At 45.3% G+C, this 24072-nt stretch overlaps 1 protein-coding gene across 2 annotated transcripts in view; it reads left to right on the forward strand.

Annotated features, from left to right (window-relative positions):
* Nucleotides 1-24072, forward strand: part of gli2a (GLI family zinc finger 2a) — a 481485-nt gene that overhangs the window by 393392 nt on the left and 64021 nt on the right. For both annotated transcript variants that reach the window (XM_069934894.1, XM_069934895.1), the window contains 2 exons: nucleotides 17321-17522; nucleotides 23406-23619. In XM_069934894.1, coding sequence (XP_069790995.1) covers nucleotides 17321-17522; nucleotides 23406-23619 — 416 coding nt within the window. The remainder of the gene's footprint in view (nucleotides 1-17320; nucleotides 17523-23405; nucleotides 23620-24072) is intronic.

Genomic DNA, 24072 nt, shown 5'->3' on the forward strand with positions numbered 1-24072 from the left:
TGCGATTACCTTATTGACTGTCCATTATACCACCTGTTTTGGTGTCAAATACAATCTTAATATGCCAACTAAATTCTTCTCCAAAACATTAATGGACAAGCAACAATGGACCCAACACCACTGGTCACAGGCCTTCATTCTGGAGGGAAAACCTTCACTCCCACTTTCGGACTCCTACCACCAAGCCAATTTTGTATTCAGTGAAACAAAGTCAGATGCTATGATTATAGTAAAAACACAAAAATGCAGGGGAAACTCAGCAGGTCAAGCAGCAAACATAGAAGGTAAAGATATAAAACCAAAGTTTCGGGGCTAAGCCCTTCTTCAACGTATGAGCACAAAAGCAGGCTAGTGCCTGAATTAAAAAGGCTGGGGGGAGGAAGGAAGAAAAGCCAGGGGAGAAGCACAGGCTAACATGAAAAAGCCCATAATTGGACTTGGATAGGAGAGGAAGGGTGAGAATTGATCAGGGGGGGGGGTTGGTTATGTGAATGCAGACCTGGAGGAAATAAGACATAGAGATAGGAGTAGGGGAGAGACGGTGGAGTTGGGGGGTGGGGGGGGGGGGGGAGGTGCAGTGCACAAACAGAAACCAGAGAAGTCAATGTTAATGCCATCTGCTTGGAGGGTCACAGACGGAAGGTGAGGCATTGCTCCTCAAATTTCTGGGTGGTCTCATTCTGGCAGTGTATGAGACCATGGACAGACAAGTCGGTGTGGGCTCAGTACGGCAACTGAGTGAAACATAGAAGTCTGCAGATGCTGTGATTGTAGTAAAAAGGCAGAAATGCTCGAGGAACTCAGCAGGTCTTGCAACATCCATTGGAGGTAAAGATATCTAGTTCACTTTTGGGGCCTGAGACCTTCTTTGAGGTATGAGAAAAAGTAGGCAATGTCTGACTAAAAGAAATGATGGGGAGGAATAAAGACCAACAGACAAAAGGTGATAATTGGAGAAGAGGCCAGGAAAGAGGAAAGGTGAGAATTAATGGGGTGGGAGGGGGGGATGGCTTTGTGAATGCAGAGCTGAGATAAAGGAGAAGAGAGAAAAGGGAAGCAAGAGAGAGAGCGTTACAGGAAAAATGGAGCGGGGGGTGGCAACTAGGATGGCTAATGTTAATTCTATCTGGTTGGAGGATGCCCAGATGGAAGATGAGGTGTCATTCCTCCAATCTGCTGGTGGTCTCAGTCTGGCAGTGCATGAGACCATAGACACACATGTCAGCCAGGGAATTGAAATGCGTGGCTACTGGGAGATCCACACTGTTGCGGCAGTCAAGGTGCTCAGCAAAGCTGGCAATTGGCTGGCTCACCTGGGATCCTATGCTATCTAACCTTCCAGAGCAGTGTACCGTGTGGTACCTTGCCAAAAGCCTTGCTAAATTCCAAGCAGACAATGTCAACCACCCTGCCTTCATCTGTCTTCTTGGTCACCTCTTCAAAAGAAACTCAATTAAATTTATGAGATATGATTTTCACACACAAAACCAGAACCTCTTTTGTTATGTGGATTTGTTCTCCAGTGAGTTTAAATGTATCTAATCAAATCTGATGAAACTGCTTGATGAAATGAAGTTGTAAAGTGCAAGAACTCGATTGACATAAAAAAGCAGAAATAGTTTAAGGTCTGGATAAGCCACTTCATTGGAAGTTATCCAAAATGCTAACCTATCTGTTCAAGCACTGACAAATCTGTGTGTTTAAAAAATTTATGTTGGGTTTTCAATGTTTACTGTTTTTCATTTTATCAATTCCTCTTAATGTGTTTAAGAAACTATCCCTAAGGCAAGACAAATGTGAGGTCATTCAAGTCCAGCAGATCTCTGAATGTTTTGCTGGACTACGTCTGCCTCCACACACATCTTTGTGAACACATCTCTCCTTGATGAACTGTGGAAAAATTAAATGTTAATGTAAAGTCTGCTCAGCTGGATGCTTAGTGCAGAGCATCCGTGAAAAAGGAATTGTAGAGCAGAGAGCTAGGCTTGGAAATCAATGTACGACTTTCTTTATTTTCAGCTGGAGATAACTAACAAAAAAAATCTGAAGTGTAATCAATCATAGAGCCTCCATTCTTAATCATTGCCATCAGGTGTGAATCTTATCAAATTGAACTGTGATTTGAGTGAATTGGTAATCATTTCCCAATAAAGCCCACTGAATTAATACCTCCGTCCCTAATCTTACAATGTGGGTACAGTGGCATGTTGATAGCAAGTATAAACAAACACACAACTACAAGGAGTAGGTGTATTAGCATCCTGAAAAGTACTGCAAAGCAACATAAGCCACCAAGAGGAAGTTAAAATATCCCTGTTAATGATTTGAAAGCAATGATTTTAACCAGACCTTAATTTTTAGCCACTTCATCATTGTGCACAGTTGTTTATGAAGAACTTGAATACATTAATGTCTTGTAAATATATTAATCATTCTATTCACTAACTCTCGTTTTAAATAGTTACTTTGTAGCGGTGGCTACTCTGCTCCTGCAATAACACACGCAACCAGACAGGTTGAGCTCAGTGAGCAGACTAATTTATTTCAGGCTGCTGGGCTGCACTTATACTCCCAGCCCGGACCTGGCTGAGAACCGCGCTGGAGGGCGCTGACGTCACCAGGATGTCACGTGGTCCCCAAGCGCGGGTTTCTGAGCCCCAAGCTGGAAGGAAGGGAAACCCCCCGAAGGCGCCATTTTGGCCATCTGCCCCGCCGCGTGGCTTTCAAGCGGGACCAGTTCACCTGCCTTGTGGTGAGCTGCCATACAGCCCCCCCCTCCCCCCAGAACTGGCGCCAATTTAATTTTTTTGCCGGGCGACCTCGCTTCTTAGGCTGGGCAATGACCACAGGCTCGGTGGGATCGAGGTGCGCTGGCTTCAGCCTGTCCATGGTAAACAGCTCATGCCTGCCGCCCAAGTCCAGCATGAATGTCGAGCCAGAACGCTGTATAACCCTGTACGGCCCCTTGTATGGTCGCTGCAGAGGTGCCGCAGTTGGGCCCCGCCAAACGAAAACAAACTCTGCGGAAAGCAGCTCGCCAGGAATGTGAGACGGGTGGGTGCCATGCCTGGGCAGCGTTGGGTGTTCGAAGGAGTCCAAGTGTGCCCTGAGGTGAGGAAGTAGTTCATGTGGCGACCGCTGGGGATTGTGAGGTGCGTTGACGAACTCACCAGGTTGAGCCAGCGGCACACCGTAGACCAGCTCAGCTGAGGACGCCTGCAGATTTTCCTTGGGAGTTGAGCGGATGCCCAGAAGCACCCAAGACAGTTCACCCATCCAGTCAGGACTGGTGAGGCAGGCCATGAGCGCCGACTTAAAGTGACGGTGCAGACGTTCGACCAGTCCATTGGCCTGCTGGTGGTAGGCCATGGTGTGGTGTAGCTGTATCCCCAACCTGTTGGCGAGCTGTGCCCAGAGCGCAGATGTGAACTGGGCACCCCAATTGCTGGTGAAATGAGCCGGGAAGCCGAACCGGGCGACCCAACCATGCCACAGGGCTCAGGAGCAGGAGTCTGTGGAGGCATCTGGCATCGGGATCGCCTCGGGCCAGCGAGTGGTGCGGTCCACCACTGTAAACAGGTAACGGTTGACCCGGGAAACAGGTAAGGGCCCGACGATGTCCACGTGAATGTGGCTGAACCGCTCCCAGATGTGCTCGAACTCCTGTACGGGCGCCCTGGTGTGCCTGTGCACCTTGGACGTCTGGCATCGGGTGCATGTTCTGGCCTAGCCCGCAATCTGCTTCCGCAGCGCATGCCATATGAACCGTTCTCCCACCATCCGGACCGTGGACCTGATGGATGGATGGATGTGAAAGGTCATGGATGTGATGGAAGACCTGCCTGCGCCACTGCTGCAGAACCACTGGCTGCGGGGTGCCCAAGGAGATATCGCACAGGATGGTGCCTTCGCCGCTCGGAGTCGGGAGGTCTTGGAACCGCAGGCCGGTGATGGCGGTCTCGAAAGTCCTCGTCTCCTCATCAGCTTCCTGGTCCCGGGAGAGCTGGTCGAAGTCGAGGCCTGGCGTCAACACGCAGATGGCTGGACACGAGAGTGCATCAGCAACCACATTGTTCTTCCCCGCCTTGTGCCGAATGTCGGTGGTAAATTCCAACACAAAGGAGAAGTGACGCTGCTGGCGGGCCGACCAGGGATCATTTGCCAACGCGAGCACCTGGGTGAGGGGTTTGTGGTTGGTGAAGATGGTAAAAGTCCTCCCCTCCAAAAAATAGCAGAAATGTCTCACCACCAGGTACATGCCCAGTAACTCACGGTCGAAGGCACTATACTTGCGTTCCGGCGGGGGGACCAGGCGGCTGAAGAATGCCAGCGGCTTCCAATGCCCATTCACCTCCTGCTCCAGGACAGCAGCAACAGCTGTGGCAGAGGCATCGACAGAGAGTGCCATATGCAGGTTGGTATGTGGGTGGGCGAGCATGGCGGCCTTCACAAGGCCTCAAATGTGGTGCAGGCTTCTGGGTTCCAAGCAAGTGTCTTGTGCTTGGCTGTGATGAGGGCGAACAGCGGCTGCATAATGTGCGCAGCTCCCGGGATGAAGCAGTTGTAAAGGTTGACCATACCCGCGAACTCCTGCAACCCCTTGAGGCTGTTCGGTCATGGGAACTCCCTGATAACGGCAATCTTTGCAGCGGCGGCCGTGGCTCCTTTGGCCATGATGGTATGGCCCAGGAACTGCATGGACTCTTTCCCGAACTGGCACTTGTCCGGGTTGATGGTAAGGCCAAAGTCGGCCAGCCGGGAGAAAAGGCCACTTAGGTGGGCCTTGTGTTGCGCCCAGTCCTAGCTGGTGACAAGGATGTTGCCCAAATAAATAAAGATGAAATCCAAGTCCCTGTCCATGAGGCACTGGAAGGTCTGAGCGGCATTCTTGAGCCCGAACGGCATGTGCAGGAATTTGAACAGGCCAAAGGGGGTGATGATGGCTGTCTTGAGTATGTCCTCAGGGTGCACCGGGATCTGGTGATATTCACACACCAGGTCAACCTTGGAGAAGACCCTTGCGCCGTGCAGGTTGGCCATAAAGTCCTGGATGTGAGGGATGGGGTAACGGTCAGGAACAGTTGCCTCATTGACCCGTTGATTGTCTCCGCAGGGACGCAAGTCACTGGAGGCTTTCGGGACCAGGTGGACCGGCAAGGCCCATGGGCTGTCGGACCGCTGAATGATCCCCAGCTCCAAAAGGTGCGAAAACTCCTCCTTCGCTACCTGGAGCTTGTCAGGCGAGAACCGGGGTGCCTTGGCGTGAACTGGGAGGCCCTGGATGAGGATGTGGTGGAACACCCCATGGCGTGGCGATGCAATGGAGAACTGTGGCTTGAGGAGTGTTGGGAACTAATCCAGGATCTGCTGGAACTCATCTCTGGGCCTGCTGATCATGGCCATCTGTGGTTGCTCCGAGTGGGAGGCGTTGAGGCGAACAGCCTGGAAGGTATGGGTGTTCTCCAGGCACCTACCTCGAATGTCCACCAGAAGCCCGTGAGCGAGGAGGAAGTCTGCACCCAGGATGTAGTCGGGAGGGACGAGACGGTGAACCTCCACGCGAAATTCCGTTGGCTGATCTGAAAGTGGACTGTCTTGTCTCCATACATCTGGATTGCCGTTGAGTTGGCTGCACGGAGGGGAGGTCCACGAGGTTCGTTCCTGGATTCAATGGCCGTGGCCGGGATGACGCTGATCTGGGCTCCAGTGACAACGAGGAATCCCCAGCCACTGACTGAGTCCCGTGGGTAGAGAAGGCTGTGTCTCTGGCCAGCCGCCGCACCCATTAACAGCGGCCAGCCTGGTCGTTTCCCTGGAATGAGCAGGGCTGACAACACTTCCGAGCCTTGGCTCCCCAGCGCTGGTGGTAGAAGCAGAGGTCTGAAGCAGATGCTGTGTCCTTGGTTATGCTCTTGGGGGCTCCTGCAGGGGCCGGGTTCTCTACCGCAGCACTTGGGGCGGGCTTGGCATGGTCGTGCCTGTGCCCGTGCCTTGTGACCTGCTGGACCACTGAGCCTTCCAAGAATTGTGAGAGCCATAGCTCTTGGGATTCTGGGCGACCTTCCTTGGGTCAATGAAGCTCTCCTGAACCAGCAGCGGCCGGATGTCCCCAGGCATATGTTCGAGGAAGATGCGCTCGAAAAGTGGGCAGTTGGTGTACTCACCCATGAGTGCGAGGATCTCGTTCATCAGTTCCATCGGGGTCATGTCCCCCAGGGTGTTGAGGTGCAGCACCCGAGTGGCATGCTGGTGTCTGGATAGTCTGAGGGACCCGGTAAGCACTCCCTTGATGATCTCATACTTGTCCTGAACAAGGTGCAGCACACATCTGTCAGTGGCCTGGTCCAGTGCAGCGACCACATCGAAGAATTTGGTCGTGTCGGACAAAATCTGGCAGAGGTGAAACTGGGCCTCCGTGTGGCAGAACCAGGTGTCCGGCTCCTGAACCCAGAATTCAGGCAGTTTCACGGCTATAGCGGTGATCCCAGGCTCACTCATGGTGGGTTCATAGACATTTGAACCAGTCGTGGTCACCAACTGTAGTGGCGGCTACACTGCTCCTGCAATAACACACACAACCAGACGGGTTGAGCTCAGTGAGCAGACTAATTTATTGCAGACTGCTGGGCTGCACTTATAGTCCCAGCCCGGACCTGGCTGAGAACTGTGCTGGAGGGCGCTGACGTCACCCGGACGTCATGTGGTCCACAAGTGCGGGTTTCTGAGCTCCGAGCTGGAAGGAAGGGAAACCCCCAACGGCGCCATTTTGGCCGGCTGCCCAGCTACGTGGCTTACAAGCAGGGCCGGTTCGTCTGCCTTATGGTGAGCCGCCACAACTTAACATAAGTTTTAAGATTCCTCCATTGTCATGTTATAAAACAGGTGTAATAGTACACAAGTTTGACTTTTCTTTTCCATAAAACAAAGATTTGCCATCAACAGAAGTTGCCTAGCACCCCTTATAATCACTCGCTTCCCAGTAAATTGGCCGTTCAATGTCCCGGGATAGGAATGGGGTTTTGGCCTTTCACACTAGACCACTCCTAACTGGGGCACTGAACCTTTTAATAGGAAGTGCCTGCAATGCAATTGCCCATTTCACACTTCCCTGATCTCAATGCTGGCGCCTGCAGAACACTGGAGATTGTACTAGGGGTTGAGGCCAGCAATCCCCAGCATGAGATGACATCTGATGCTGGTGTTGAGCAGATTTTGGTTTCACACTTGCCCCTTTAAAGGCCAATTGGCATTTGATTCCTGGGATCACTGAAAGCAGCTGGAGAAAGAAAAGCAAAAGAGTCTCCCCAGAGTCACTGAGTGTCCATGGATTTGCCTCTAGCAAATACTCCTCATAATTATACATGTGGTATAAAGAATCCTGATTTGGATATTTTTTGCTTTGGTCAAGCCATCTCTTGGAATGGACATAGAATTACTGCACAGGAACATACCTTTTGGTCCAGGTGTCTATGCTGAGCATGTGCCCCAATCAAGCTAAAATTCTGCTGCTTGTATCTGGTAGATAAGCCTTCATCCCATTAATATTCATGGGTCTATCTAGAAGGCTCTTAAAAACATTATTTTTGTCTGCTTCCACCACTTCTCCTGGCAGTCTCTAGTGTGTGATGCTTTTGTCCCAGGTAAAAAGATTTGACTATTCACCTTATAAATGTCTCTCATGTCTCTCACCTCTATCAGATAACCCTGGAATAAAATAGTAAAGCTCAAGCAAGGAGCACCCTGCCTATTGCATTTTATTGTTCTTCTCGGATCATACACATCCTGAGTGCTTGAAAGCTGGCAATTGGTGCATTATATTAAATATTCTAGGGGCTGATTCCTTTTGCAGTATTAATGGTGGTTATTAAGACAAGCACTGAAATGAGGCCATCCTTGTCACCAAAACTTAAAAGTGATCAAAAACTATGTGCTAATTTTTACTCTATTGTCAATAAAGTGCAGGCAAAAGTCAATGATTTGGGTAAACAAGTGCCTTGACTTTTCAGTTTACCATGGCATTTTCACATCTGTGTGTTTTGGCCTCTTACTACATTCTGACTGCTATTTGACAAGCTCCCAAAGTGACTCTATCCACACAAGCAGTCAGACTCTTTTCCTAGTTGCAGTCCAACTTGTCTGAAACCAATCTGCTCAAAACATTTCAGTACCCAGACGGTGCAGGTCAAATCAGAAATTCCCTGAATATAAATCATCGTCAAGATTCCCCGAGATTTGAATGCATCAATTTCAGATGAAAATTGGGATAACACACTTGATCTGATTAATAATATTTCATTCTGTGCACGACATTGTTTAATACAATTTAAGTTGGACATAGAACACCTACGTCCAAAGTTAGATTATCTTTATTTTTATCCTGCTGTTGATCCGCTATGTGACAAATGTAAAATTTTTGAGGCCTCTCTAATTCATATGTTCTGGGAATGTCCTGAACTATAAAAATATTGGGAATAATTCTTTAAAGCTCTAAAATAAACAGCCAACAGTTTATATTAAAAAGTAATAAGGTTTAGATGGCTGATAGGAACATGAATTTGTCTGAATAATCTGAGCATATTGGACTTGAATGTTACAGGTGGCAGTTTTGGTTCATCACGAGTGCTGCTATCTGAGGGAGCTGGGTGGAATTCTGTTTCCAGATTAGGCATTGAGTTGACCTATATCAGAGAAGGAGTGGCCTGTTTTACACAAACTTGCTCTCCTGGGAGATTCACCAGGCTAATTCCTGGGATGAGAAGGTAAAACATCTGGGTTTCTGTTCCTTAGAGTTGAAAATGAGGAGTTGACCTTAATCAACCATATCAGATCTTAAGGGGGCTTAATGGAGTAGATGCTGATACGTTTCCAGTAATGAGGGAATCATAAACAGTGGGAAATAGCTACAAAATAAAGGGCTGGTCATTTAAAACTGAGATGAATCAAAATGCCTTCTCTCAGAGGCAGTACTTCTCCAGAATTTTCTGCCCTAAAGGCGATGACCATTAGATGGGGATGAATTAAATATTTGAAAGATTGAGGAGAGTTATGGAGTACTGGTACAAACTGAATTGAGCCCAATATAGATCACCCATAGTCACAGTGAATGGCGAAATGAAGTTAAGGAGCAGAGGCAACTGCTAATCATTTGCAAATGACCATGAGCTGTTTGCGCAAATGTTTTAGCTGTGCTTCTCTTGTTTTGATAGGCCCACTGGTCAATTCTACTATGATTTTTTTGAAAGAACAAGTCAATGTTTTGATCCAGTCAAAGGCAAAGCCCCAGATCCTTCAGATATGGACTTCTGAGTGAATTGTGAATACTTTGGTGCAGTTGTTCCCTTCCTAATGAACGAACGAGTAAGGACCTTGGTGACACCACTTTGAGAGATTTGGTCTTCTTATCTATATACGGTACTTGGTATGGAGGGATTGCAGCAAAGCTTCACCAGACCATTTTCTGATGAATGATGAATGAGGAGAGATAGACTAGATGTGTATTCACTAGAGTGTAGAAGAGGAGATGGAACATAAGAGCACAATATAGGGGCTTCGGCCCACAATCTTTTGCCAACCCATGTAAACCTACTCTATAACAATGTAATGTTTCCCTACCTCATACCCATAGCCCTCTATTTTCTTTACATCCATGTGCCTATCTAAGAGTCTCTTGAATGTCCCTATTGTACCAATCTCCACCAGCTCCCCTGGCAATGCATTCTGTCATTCTCTGAACAAAAAACTCTGACATCTCCCTTAAATTTTCTTCCACTCACCATTAACTGGTGCTCTCTGGTATTTGCTACTATGGCTCTAGAATAAAGGTGCCTGCTGCCCAATTTATCTAAGCCCCTCGTGATTTTGTATATCTCTATTAAGTCATCTCTCGATCTTTGACACTCTGCTGCGTAGGTGAGTGGAGGTGGACCAGTATTCAAATAGGGCAGCAGGTGCAAACCAAGTAATTACAGGCCTGTGAGTCTCACATCAGTGGGAGAGAAGTTTTTTGGAGAAATATTCTGAAGGATAGAAACAGTTTACACTTGGAGGGTTTGCATGTGAATATAGGAGATATGATTAGTAAGTTTGCAGACAACACAAAAGTGTAGGGTATGGAATGGAGCAATGGCAGATGTAATTTAATCCTTGAGTGATAGCTGAAAGGATTAATAATGCTAAGGCATACACAGTGAATGGTAAAGCCTCAGGAAGTACTGGGGATCAGAGGACCTCAGTCCACATTGAAGGATCCCTGAAAGTGGCAACACAGACAAGGTAGTGAAGAACACATAAGGGATAGTTGCCCTCATTTCCCAAGGTATAGAATAATAGAGCAGGGAAGTTATGTTGCAGCTTTACAAAATGTTGGTTGAAGAAGTAGAATTACTGATGTGACACAGTTGGAAGGACATGATTGCACTGGAGAAAATACAGATGAGATTTATCAAGATGTTGCCTGGGATGGAGATTTCAGTTATGAGGAGAGACCGGATTGGTTGGGTTTGCTATCCTTGATCCAGAGGCAGCTGAAGAGGTGGCTGATGGGAGTACACAAAATTATGAGAGGTATAAATAAGGTAGAGAGTAGGAACCATTACCCCATCATAGAAGTATCAAAAACTAGAGAATATAAATTTAGGGGATTAGAAGGGATCTAAGATCAATTATTTTCTCCCAATTGATATTTGCAATTTCGAACTCACTAGTTAAGTGGTGGAACCAGATCGTCTCACAACATTCAACTTTCTAGACCAGTACTTCAATTGTAATGGCATATAGGTCTACAAATCTCTGGGATTCACTGTCCTATTACATTTGGAGACTAGATTATTGTTTACATTTAAAAAAAATAGTAGATTAATTTTTGGAAAGGTCTGTGGCCTGGAGCAGATGAACCCTGATAACATGAGGGAATAATAATGGAGTCAATGCAAGAAAGTAGGTTTTTTCCACTGAGGTTAGGGAGACAAGAATGAGAGGGTGTGGGTTAAGGGTGAAAGGTCAAATGTTTAAAGGGAAATTTAGGGGGAACTTCATGCAGAGAGAGTGTGGAAGGAGCTGCCAATTGAAGTGGTGAAAGCAGCCTCAATTTTTACATTTAATAAAAATTCAGATAGGTACATGGATGAGAGTGGTATAGAGGCCAATAGTCCAGGTGCAGGACAATCTAACTAGACAGAATAATAGTTTGGCAGAAACTAGATGGGCTGAGCAGCCTGTTTCTGTAGTATTCTATGGTTCTAACAATGAATGACAGGGCAGGTTTGAGATCCTAATATTGAATATATTTAATGAAATAAATTTGAGTGCTGGTGTTATTGTCATCAAAAGATTCCACCCTAGGTGTTAACCTAACTTCCTCACAGAACATTTCCAGGGCTCTTGCAATAATTTCAGTTCCACCTATCACAGCTTTCCTTTCCATCTCTTGTAAACCCTTGCTCCTTTCTGAATATTTGCAGTGGCCCAAGATTGTCAAAGGTTCCTGAAGACCCAAATTAGAAGAGACACAAATCAAATGCTGGTTACTGGTTATGTATCGAAAAGATCCCAGACTGGTCGACTGAACCTGACATTCACCAACAGAGCTTTACAGATTAGGTTTACATTTGCTCAGCCGACCAGTAGATACACCAATAAACTCGAGCTGGTAGAGGACGTCACAACGCTGCTTGCAAATTAATGGGGGCCAATGTCTGTGCAGTCATCATGGACATAAATCATGGGAAATGGGGGGAGAAATGAGTACAAGGCTTTTCTTTCTATTTAGTAATTTATCATGGGAAGTGGCACATTAATAAACACAGCTCCCTCGAGGAGAGGGGTAACAGAGATAAATATGACTGCCAAATCCAACTTGTGTCTCTGAGGCCATACAAAGCAGAGGACTGTGGGAATGCAAATTGAGAGAATATATGTCTTGTGGGGTTTTTTTTAAAACAGATTTCCTTTTTTTTTAACTTGCAAACAGTGTTCATTCAGTCATCCCACAATCACTGCAGTCGGCTCTTTAGCAATTTAGATTGGCTGTCTGGTTAAATGTAAATTTCTATCGATTGCTGAAAGAATGAATGAGATAGAGTGTTTTATAATGCAATGAGTTGTTGAAATTGTGTGTCAGATTAGAACAGATTTGAAACGAACTTTCAAAAGAGAGTATTTGCAGAGCTTGTTGGAAGGAGCAGAGGAGGGGTCTTAATTGGGTGGTCTTAGAAATTTGCCCTATCGTTTGGGGCCATAAAGTATCAAAGCTCTGGAATCAGCCTCTCTGATATTCATTTCATTGACTTGGGTGGGGCAAATTTGTGAGGCAGTGCACAAAGCGTGGAGTAAATTAACATTTTAATGAGACTGATCAAGAATAAATTTCTAGACCATAATTCATTTAGTGATTCTTTAGTCCTGATAGGTACATGGAGTTCCTTATGTTCTGTGAGATGCCACAACATGACTGAATATATTTGAAGTTGTTTAACCAGAGAAGGCTTCAAAATGCACCATGGTGTCACTTGTATATGAATTTGTACATCATTCTTTCCTTCTGTATTCCTTTAAATGTTAGTAATGAAAAGTTATAATTGGATTGTGATTGAGATGATGCACTGATTTATAATCCCTAATATCTCGGGTCTAGTCTGTGTGGGTTATTTTTTTTTACAAATTGAGGTTGCTACAATACCTTATAGTTTGTCTGAACATATGAACGAGATAACAGCAATCCCAATAACTGAAGTGTCCATCCGGTACCTCATCACCTCTTGACCCTACTCTTTTGTACCCCCTTTTTTATGCTCTATTCTGTTCCCACTTTAGTCTCGATGAATGGTCCTCACATGACTAACCATTTCTTTCCACAGATGTTGCAAGATGACTTCTCTTTATTCACTCAAAGGATTTGCAGAGCATTTAAATGAATTAATGTAACATGTTTACAGCTCCTTGTTAAACAAAGAGTTACTGTTGTGTTTATTTAAGCATCTACCATAAGACACTAGCATACTTGGAGTAATAGAAATATTACTGCCAAACTTGCATTGTTGGTTGGAATTTTCATTTGTACTCTCCAAGGTTAAAGTGAGCATAGAATGATCTTGTATCTTTTTTTTCAGACATTCAGCATGGGGTAACAGGCCATTTTGGCCCACAAATCCATGCTGCTCAATTTATACCCATTTAACCTACATCCTTGGGATATTGTAGACAGTCAGCACCTTTTTCCCAGGGTGGGAATAGCAAACCCCAAAGGACATCTATACAAAATGAAGAGAGGAATGTTTAGGGGAAACACCAGGGGTAAGTTTTTTTTTACACAGAGATTTGTGGGTGCCTGGAATGCATTGCCAGGAGCATTTAAGAGACTCTTAGACAGGCACATGGAATGAAAGAAATATTGGAGGGTTATAAGATAGGGAGGGTTCCGTTTTTTTGTTAGTAGGTATATATGGGTCATTGTGGGCTGAAGAGCTTGTACTGTCCTGTAATATTCTATGAAGAGGCTAATTTCTTGAACTTAGTCCAGAGCCCTGGATCATTGGTCCAGAAGCATGAGTTTGAATTCTTCCGTGGCAACTGGATAAATTAAGTTCAGAAAATTAAATACATTGAACATTTTTTTTAAACGGTAATTTGTGATGACAATGAAATATTTATTGTCATGAAAACCCCATCTGATGTTCTTCAGGAAAGGGAATATCCCATCCTCACCTAGCTTGGTTCTGGTTTTACCAATGTGGTTGACACTTAACTGCCCTTTGATCACAGGCAATCTGGGATTGACAGTATGTCAGACAGTGCTGGAAATTGTCCTACTTGATAATAGATGTAATGGCAACTGTCATATCAGAGCTGAGAACACTAGTGCTGAAGGGTGTCAGAAGCTCACCAGTCAGTGTGCATAACCATATTAATTGCAATTCTCTAACACCAGATCGCATGAAGAACTGTGCAAAAATATTGTAGAGCCAACTTAAAGCTTGCAAACCAAAGAAGTTACTTTTACCAAAGAAACTGAGTAAAAATCAATTAATTTTGACACTGTTTGTTAGGATGCAGATCATAGATTTGTACAGCCCAGAAACTCATCAGCCACTTTTTTTTACCAATTTACACTACTCTCATTTGCTCACGTGGTCATATCCTTACAAGCCTTGCCTATTCAATAGCCTGTCTAAATGTCTCTTAAACGTAGTGATTGTAAAGTTCCACCACCTCTTGTAGCAGAAGTTTCATATATCAACCACTCTCTGTGCAAAAAAAATTCCCACAAATTCCTTAATATGTTTTGCTTACCTAACCCCATTTCTTCTTGTCATTATTAAAAACAAACTTCTTGATTATCTTCCGTATCTCTTAGAATTTTGTATGCATTCATTAGGTCACTTCTCAGCCTCCTACATTCAAAAGGATTCCAGGACAGAGGGGCATAACTTCAGTATAAAAAAGTGTCAATCTAAAACAGAGATCTGGAAAAATTTCTTTAGTTAGAGGGTCATGAGTCTGTGGAACTTGTTGCCACAAGCAGCTGTGGAAGTGAGGTTGCAGGCTGGATTTAAGGCAGAGATTGACAGGTATTTGATTAGTCAGGGCATCAACCGTTATGGGGAGAAGGCTGGGGAGTGGGGCTGAGTGGGAGGATGGATAAGCTCATGATTAGTATAGTGGAGCAGACTTGATGGGCCATTTGACCTACTTCTGCTCCTATATCTTGTGATCTTGTGAAGGAAAAGCAAGTTCAACCTATCCAATCTCTCCATAACTATGGTCCTTTGGTTCAGACAACATCCTGGTGAATCTCTTCCTATTCTTACCAGAGTCACTGTATGCTTCCTATGCAGTACTTGGCAAACATAATTGTACATTATATTTCAAGTATTGCTTCATCAATCTTTTGTAAAGTTGCAAAGTAACTATGGCCAACCTATTAAGGCAAGCTTGCCATATGCCTTTTTCATCATCCCATCTCGCAATGTTACAACTTTCAGGCAACTTTGGATGAGCCCAAAGATCCCTCTGTTCATCAACATTTCTTAGTGTCATTTACTGTATATAACCCTCACCCTAACACCCTATTTGAATTCCAAAAATGCATAACCTCACACTTGCCAGTAATAAATTCTGTCTCATAATGGTCCACCAAACTTTTCATCTGATATATCTCTTTCTGCAGCACGGCAACCTTTGCTATGCACCAATAACACCACCAATTTTCGTAAAAACACAGAAGTGCTGTAGGAACTCGGGAAGTCTCGCAGCGTCTATAGGAGGTAAAGATATAATGTGACAGGCCCAGAGGACCCCAAAACCCAGCAGCATCAGTAATTCACCAAGACAAATGGTCACTTAAACAAAAGTTACTTTTCATTTTCTTTAAACCTAAAAACAGGATCAAACTTTAACTTATTACTATTAACTTAACTTAACCTAACTTAACCCCCTCCCAATCCTAAATGCACATGCATGTAATTGATGTGTAATTTTAGAAAATTTATTTGATTCACAATCCGATCTCACTTCTCGCTCCTCCATGTTCATCGGTATCAGGCAATTCTTATACTGTCAATCTTCACCAGGCTTTGGTGCTTGAGAGGTAAATGGTTACCATTCAGGAAGGTTCTTGTCACTTTTCAGAGAGAGATTTGTTGCTTGTTGGACACCAACAACTGATTCCTTCTGATCAGCCACTTCAGTGTCTTGCCAAAGAAACTTGACCCATCAGGATTTTCCAGATAACCTCTTTCTTTCAGGTCACTACAGAGTTCCTTTTTCTGTTTCCCTTATCTCAGGCAAAACATTATACACCCAGCCTTCAGCTCTTGTATGGACTATAAGGGGGGTTTGAACAGGTAGAACTCACAACCCGTCTTCAAAATGGAGTTTTAAAACAAGCTTCCAAAAGCCACTACAGAAGACCATTAGTCTCTCTCTCTTCCTCTGTGTCACACTTGGAAAATAACCTGTTTGACTCTCTCTGCTTGCAAAACCACATGATCTTCCTAAAACAGCACACTCCACTAAAACAGTTTGCTGACTCCCAAAATCATTTCATGAGAGATCTTATCAGTTTCCTGAACTGGGTGCTTCCATCTTCACCTCGTAGTGAACATCTCCAGCACAGGAGTTCATTGTCTTTGCAGACTTGTAGGCACCACCTTATGTATAATTTGCATTTTAAGATTAGATCTGTTCTGAAGTGTTTGTATCTCTTTGTGAACTAACTAAAACCCCGCAATCTATCTTCCAAAATCATATAATTACATAATATAACATTATCTGTCACAATATTACTGACATTTCAGGCCTGAGCCCTTCTTCAAGGCATGAGTAAAAAGCAGGCAGGCTATGGACATCCATTTTAATTTCAATGTAATTAACATAATTTGTTCTGTAATTTGGGCACCTGCCTGCTTTTTACTCATAACTTGAAGAAAGGGTCAGGCCCGAAACATCAGTGATATATCTTTACCTCCTATGGATGCTGCGAGACCTGCTCCATTTTATGGGCGTCCATTTTAATTTCATTTTATTGATATGATTTGCTCTGTGCTACAAAAATGGAACAGTTGTGAAAAGGCTTTAGTTAGAAGTTGATCTTGTTGATGTATTTGGTGAATCAGTGAAGTTTACTTGGTGTTTTATATTGCCACAGGCATGATGGAAACATCACTGAAATAGCATTACTTATCCTTAAGTGCAATCATTTACTTTGAAAAATTACTGTTCTCACATTACATCACATATTCAAGTTAAATACTTAAGAACCAAGGGGCAATTTTATAGGTGGTATGTTTAAATCACTAAGGAAGTGCCCAACAAAAGCAAGGAATCTAGAGACTCAAGATGCTGAGTATATCTCTCATCAGAGTGTTTAATCATATTGATTACAAATCTTCTCTCGGCTTGCAATATGTCAGCAATTGCTCACTTTTGTCTTGCCTTTGTCTACATGTTATCACATAAGAATAAATAAAATAATCCATGCATAAAAAGCACTGCATATAAAAGATGCAAAGATCAACGAGGGAAAGATTTTTTATGAGGTGCCATTTCACTTTAATTAAATGGTTGATTTCTTGTAAACTCGGCTTGTATGAGATTGAAAGATTTGATGGAAATTGTGCGGTTTCTCTGTTCCAAGGCTTTAAACTGCATAGAAAAACAAGAATGTCTCCAGACACAGTAAATGAAGTAAAAACACTTCTTGTATTGAAAAATATTGTGCTGATTTTTCAAATGCTCTTCCAGTTCACCACTAAATACAAAGTCTGGTGGAAGAATTTCTGATTTTTGTTTCCTCTCCTAAAGTTTTTCAAATTCCATTCCTCAGTGTCGAGGTTCTCCAGTCCTCGTCCAGCACCAAGAATGAGCAGGAAGAGAGCCTTGTCAATCTCCCCTCTGTCTGATGCCAGCATTGATCTTCAGACTATGATCAGAACATCCCCCAACTCGCTGGTGGCTTACATCAACAACTCCCGAAGTAGTTCGGCAGCTAGTGGGTCATATGGGCATCTGTCAGCAGGTGCAATCAGGTGAGCCCTTTAGAACTGAATAACCCTTCACTTTCCCCCAGGTTGATCAGTCTTGTGGTAATGACCAATTGTATGGCTGTATGGTTTGTAATCGAGTAATTAGCACATCATCTTCAAGTCATGAAGAGTGATTGTCATGCTGACTGCATCTCAGTCAGACACATCTATCAACAATAACTCCTTTTATTTACCTCCAAGTATTGGCCAGATAACTAACCAGTGCTGTTTACAAGGGTCACAAGTTCATAATGCAGGCCTTTCCAAATAGAACTCAACTTTCTCAGATATGTGACAAAGAGGGTAAATTAGAATTTGGGGCACCTAAAGATTCAAGGCACTTATTCCCAGAAGTTTGACATTTTGAAGTTACGTACCTTATGAGGCAATTGCTTACCATAGCAAACCAGGTGATACTGGGATGTTTAAATCCTGATCTCTTCTCGTTTTAAAAAAAAGTCTAATCAAATTGCAAGGAGTGGAAGTTTGCTCCCTGTCAATCGTAAGTAAATCACAAAATTCTGTAGACACCATGGTTGAAGTAAAACACAAAATGCTGGAGAAGTTTAGCAGGTCAAACAGTTGTCAATCAGATGAAAATACCAGCCACCACTTCAAAAAGAAAATTAAGAATGGTCTGTAACAAAATGAATTGTCAATGTGAATTTAATTCATAGTGATCTGTTTACATAGGCAAATTCAGAATCAACAAATATTGCTTTTCAAAGGTTTGGGCACTGGGTGCCAGCTTTAAACCCTGGGCTGTGGCAGCCTGCCACAGAGGAGATCAAACCGGCAAATCGTGCAGCACACATGGTAGTAAACAGCAGCAAACACACTGTAACATGACCCTTAACAAATCAAGCCAGCACGGTTGAAAGCTGGAGCAGTACAAGACCAGCAGCCCTAAAATGGCACTGGCCAAGCTGCCCAGCTAACAGATCAATAACAGGCTGGGGAAGAAGGGTATTCGCATGCAAGAATATTCCCGCCCACTATTGTTATTCATGCAGCTGATGTCAGCCAATCAAACAAACGGCCGGAACTCCAATAAAAGGAGCCTTTCCAGCCTCAATAAAGCTCAGGGCATTACCTCCCACACTGCGAGTGTGTGTATTTCTTTGTAGCCGTTGGCAACAATTGGTAACCCCGACAGTTTAGATGGCATCTAAACCCAGCGATGGATAGCGAAGTAGCGATCAGTGCAGTTGGCCTCAAGCTCCTGAGTTTCTGGATAGTTTGACCTGGGAGTGGTTTGACCAAGCTGATGCTCAGTTCCAGATTTGGGGCATCACATCTGAGTCCACATGGTACTACTACATGGTCAGTGCCCTGCATCCAGAGACTGCAGACGGAGTGACCAACTTCATCCATAGGCCACCATCGGAAAGCACATACACTGCCTTCAAAGATCTATTAACTAAGACTTTCGGACTCTTGCGAAGAGAGAGAGGGACACAGCTGCTCCACCTGGATGGTTTAGGGGACAGAACTCCATTAGCACTCATGAACGAGATGCTAGCCCTCCTGGGAGACCATGGGCCCGGCATCATGTTTGAGGCGTTCTTGCTGCAGCTGCCCAAGGATATCCAACTGTTCCTGGCTGACGCAGATTTCAGCAACCCCTGAAAAGTCACAGCATGGGTAGATATTCTGTGGAAGCAGAAACAGAAGTGCTCGGCTACTGTGGGGCTCGTCACAAAGTCTCACAACCAGACCAAGGCAGGTCCTGGAAAGGAGCGGCAGGGACAAGTCCAAGGAGAGATGGTGCTTCTACCACCAAAGATGGGGCTCCAAGGCCCGCCAATGCCGGTCAACCTGCGAGTTCCAGGGAAACGACAAGGTCAGCCGTCGCTGATGGCCACGGCAGCTGGCAATCGAGAAAGTCTCCTGTACATATGGGATCACCTTTCCAATAGAAAATTCTTGGTGGATACAGGAGCGGAGGTCAGCGTGATTCCCTCGACAGGTTTGGAAACTAGATGCAGGCAAGCAGGCCCCGTGTTGAGGGCTGCCAACAACAGCAACATATGGACCTATGGCACGCTTAGAGCAGAGCTGCAGTTCGGAGGCAGTCACTTCTCGTGTGAATTCACGCTGGCCACGATGGAACAGCCACTCCTCAGAGAGAACTTCCTGCAGGCCCACAGCCCCTTAGTAGACCTCAAGGGCTAGAGACTTGTGCATGCGGAGACATTCCAGACCTTTGCACTGAGGGGTGCCGGGCTCCCAGCACTGCATCTGGACTCTGTCCACAGCGCAGACGATGAGTTCTCCAAGGTGCTGGCTGAGTTCCTGGCAATCTTTTCCCCTTAGTTCATGGTGGAGGTGCCCTGACGTGGCATCAGGCAACACATCCTTAACAAGGGTCCACCTCTCTATGCAAGGGGGAAATGATTTCCCCCGGAGAAGCTCCAACTGGCTAAGGAGGAGCTCCACAAGCTTGAGGAATTAGGCATCGTTTGGTGGTCGGGCAGTCTCCCCTGCACAGAGTGCTGCCTAAAGCATCTAGGGGCTGGGAGACCCTGTGGCGACTACCGTCAGCTTAACGAGGCCACCATTCCAGATCATTACCCTGTGCTGCATATCGAGGACTTTGCAGCAAACCTGCACGGAGCAACAATCTTCTCCAAAGTGGACTTAGTGTGAGGGTACGACCAAATTGTGCTGCACCCTGACAACATCCCCAAGACGACCATCATCACCCCATTCAGGCTGTTCAAGATCCTGAGGATACCATTCGGACTCAAGAACGCGGCACAGACCTTAAGCAACTGATGGACCTGGACGGCACCTTCGTCTACTTAAACAATATCCTGGTGGCGAGCAGTTCCCGGCCGGAACATCTACAACACCTCCGAAGCCTCTACAGTTGCCTAAGTGTGTTTGGCTCTACTATCAACCTGGCTAAATGCCAGTTCGGGCTGAGCACGATTGACTTCCTGGGCACAGGATTACCAAATGTGAGCCACACCACTAACCAGAAAGGTGGAGGCTATCCGGAACTTCCCGAGACTCAGTACGACCAAAGGACTGCAGGAGTTCGTGGGGATGGTCAACTTTTATCACAGCTTCATTCCTGCAGCGGCTTGAACCATGCTCTCACTTTTCACCCTGATGACCAGCAAGGCGAAGGACTTAACCTGGGATGACAACTCTGCATGAGCATTCATTGAAGCGAGGGAAGCCCTGGCTAATGCTGTACTCCTGGCCCACCCCAGGTCAGACACACCCACAGCCCTCACAGTTGATGCCTCAGGAATGGCAATTGGTGGAGTTCTGGAGCAGCAGATAGAAGGAAGTTGGTATCCGCTAGCTTTCTTCAGCAAACATCTGCGGCCCCCTGAGCTAAAGTACAGTGCTTTCGACGGAGAGTTACTGGCGCTCTACTTAGCCATCCAGTACTTCCTAGATGGAAGGGCTTTCGCGGCTTTCACGAACCACAAGCCACTGGCATTCGCCATGGCCAAGATCTCTGACCCCTGGTCAGCCCAACAGCAGAGACACTTGTCTTACATCTCAGAGTACACCACTAATGTAAGGCACATCTCAAGAAAAGGCAATGTAGTCACTTAGTCAAAGCAGAGCATCAACTCTCTTGCCAATGGACTGGATTTCGTGGCACTAGTGGAGGCACAGCAGCAGGACAACAAGATACCTCAGTACAGGAGTGCTGTCACAGGGCTACAACTTCAGGCATCCCGTTCGGCACAGGTAACACTACCCTCCTGTGCGATGTGGCCACTGGGTAGTTTCGATTTATTATCCCAATGGCATGGAGGCAATGAGTTTTTGACTCCATCCACGGGCTAGCACATCCATCAATCAAGACCACAGTCCAGTTGGTGACCAGCTGGAAACAAATCCGTGGGTGGGCCAAAACATGTATGCAATGCCAAACAGCCAAGGTACAGCAGCTCACCAAGGTCCCCCTGCAGCCTTTCAAGCCAATGGAATGAAGGTTTGACCACATTCACGTGGACATAGTGGGACCCTTACCAGTCTCACAGGGTTTCTGCTACCTGTTCACGCTGGTCGATCGTTTCACCAGGTGGACAAAAGCAATCCACCTGGCTGACACATCCACCATTTCCTGTGCCAAGGCACTCATCTCATCCTGGGTAGCAAGGTTCGGGCTACCATGCCACATAACCACCGACAGAAGCCCACAATTTACCTCCAGCCCGTTGATCAATGTGGCCAACCTGTGGGGCTCTCAGCTACACCACACGACAGCATACACCTGAAGTCTAATGGGCTGGTTGAGCACTTCCACAACAACCTCAAGGGCCCCAACTGGGTGGACGAACTGCCATGGGCACTGCAGGGGATTCATATAGCCCCAAAGGAAGATCTCCACACATCCTCCACCGAGCTCGTCTACGGAACTCCACTCATGGTCCACGGGGATTTTGTCCCACCAGCCAGAGGTTAACAGGAGGATACAAGCACCTTCCTGGACAGGGTGCAGGAAAAGGTCAGTAACCTGGCTCTGATCCCACCCTCCAGACTCGGGCAAGCCAAGTTCAACATCCCTAAAGAACTCCAAGAATGTTCGTGCGCAGAGGGCCACACCGTCCACCGCTACGAAGGCCCCTTCCGAGTCATCCGGAACAACGGGGCCGCCTTCAAACTGGACATCGGTGACTAACCAGAGGTCTTCACCATAGACATGCTCAAGCCGGCACACGGACCCAACACAACCTTTGGAGACGCAAGCTCCTCGATGCAGAGGCAGACCACCAAAGACATTGGGGACTGTAGCGCTGCTTCTGGTGGAGGGTCATGTGGTGGCCCGCCACCATGGAGATCGAGCTGGCACATCGTGCGGCGCACGCAATAGTAAACAGCAGCATAACGCACTATAACATGTCCCTTAACACAGCGAACCGCTACGGTTGAAAGCAGTACAAGACCAGCAGCCCTAAAATGGCACTGGCCAAGTTGCCCAGCTAACAGATCAATAACAGACTGGGGAAGAAGGGTATTCACATGCAAGAATGTTTCCGCCCACTATTGTTATTCATGCAGCTGATGTCAGCCAATCAAACTGTATAAAAGGAGCCTTTCCAGCCTCAATAAATCTCAGAGTTTAACTTCCCACTCAGCTACAGGGCTCAGTTAATACCCCCTACAGATGAAGTTTCCTGACACAGATAAGAGAGGGGCCAGTCTTACCCAAGAAGTGGTGGAATGATATTTTCCTCACAGAACAATTGTTCTGGATCAGGTTAGCTTGAAAACTTGTTTATACTTCACAAACAATAGCATCATCATAGAAGAGCATAGAAATGGGTGGAAAATCGGAAAAAATATGCAAGATCTATGACATATACTCAGAGATGCTATTTTAGAGAGATGTACGTACTTTCCCAATTAGGCCAGATTGTGCATGCTGAACAATTGCAAATGCAGCTGGAAAATTTGCATATGGGTAATCATGCAAATTAAAATTGTTCATGCACCACTTTTGCGGTGTTTAGATTATATTCAATTGCTGTCCCCTATGCATTGTACCAATTAAACTCTTAATTTTAGGGTTGATGCTGAAGAGGAATAGACTAATATCTGTAAAAGTGAACTTACCACAGCTATATCTTTGCCAAAAAAAAATGTACTAAGGTTCAATACATTTTTGTCCCGGAAAAGATGAATATTTCCAAAATAATTTTAATGTAACATTTGATTAGCAAATAATTAAAATTCCTGATAGTGTTTGTTTAGCACAATTTAAAAAATAACATATAAACCTTAGTTTTTAACAAAGGAGAGGTGAGATGTATTCCTTTTGCCAATGCAATAAAAGAACGAAAGATTCAATTTTCCTTCTTATCTGCACAAAACCAGTTCACTCTGCATGCCCCAATAATTCTTACCTGATTTCAGCCCAGCTTTCAGCTTTCCTCACCCAATCAACCCAGTGACTATCCAGATGCATCAACAGATATTGAACCAGCAACGCAGCCTGAACTCTGCATTTGGCCACACTCCGCCCCTCATACAACCATCACCAACGTTCACTGCACGGCAGCAGATGTCCAGCACGTCGGCAGTTTTGCCACCCACTCAGGCTAACAATGCCTCTTCTGAAGTTTCACAGGTAAGCAGCAAGTTGTCTAATGTTTTGCATGTACCTCAGAAGAAATGGACTCCAACACTTGTATCCACCTATTACATCTTACCTATTAGCCTGTACTCCTCTCTGTTTGCCCTTCCTCCCATACCCCATCTTTTAATTTAGGTGTCTGTCTGTTTTTGCTTATACCTGATGAATTTTGTGATATGTTCATGACAATAAATACTGATTTTGGGATTCAGGTCTGAAACGTTGGTTACCCTTCACTTCCTATGTGACGTGCTGAGTTTTTCTCGCACATTTGTGTATTGCATCCAATTAATGAATGTCTTTTTTCCCCATTGAGGGTACCTACTCAGCTCATGATTGTGTAAAACTCTTCAAGAGCTTGACTCTAAGTTCATATCATTCAAGATACTGTGAGGTTGATCTTCTGTGGAGTTGAAAGCAGACAGGGTAATCTTTGAACATTGAGTA

Source organism: Narcine bancroftii, chromosome 4, assembly GCF_036971445.1.
Source record: "Narcine bancroftii isolate sNarBan1 chromosome 4, sNarBan1.hap1, whole genome shotgun sequence".
Lineage (NCBI taxonomy): Eukaryota > Metazoa > Chordata > Chondrichthyes > Torpediniformes > Narcinidae > Narcine > Narcine bancroftii.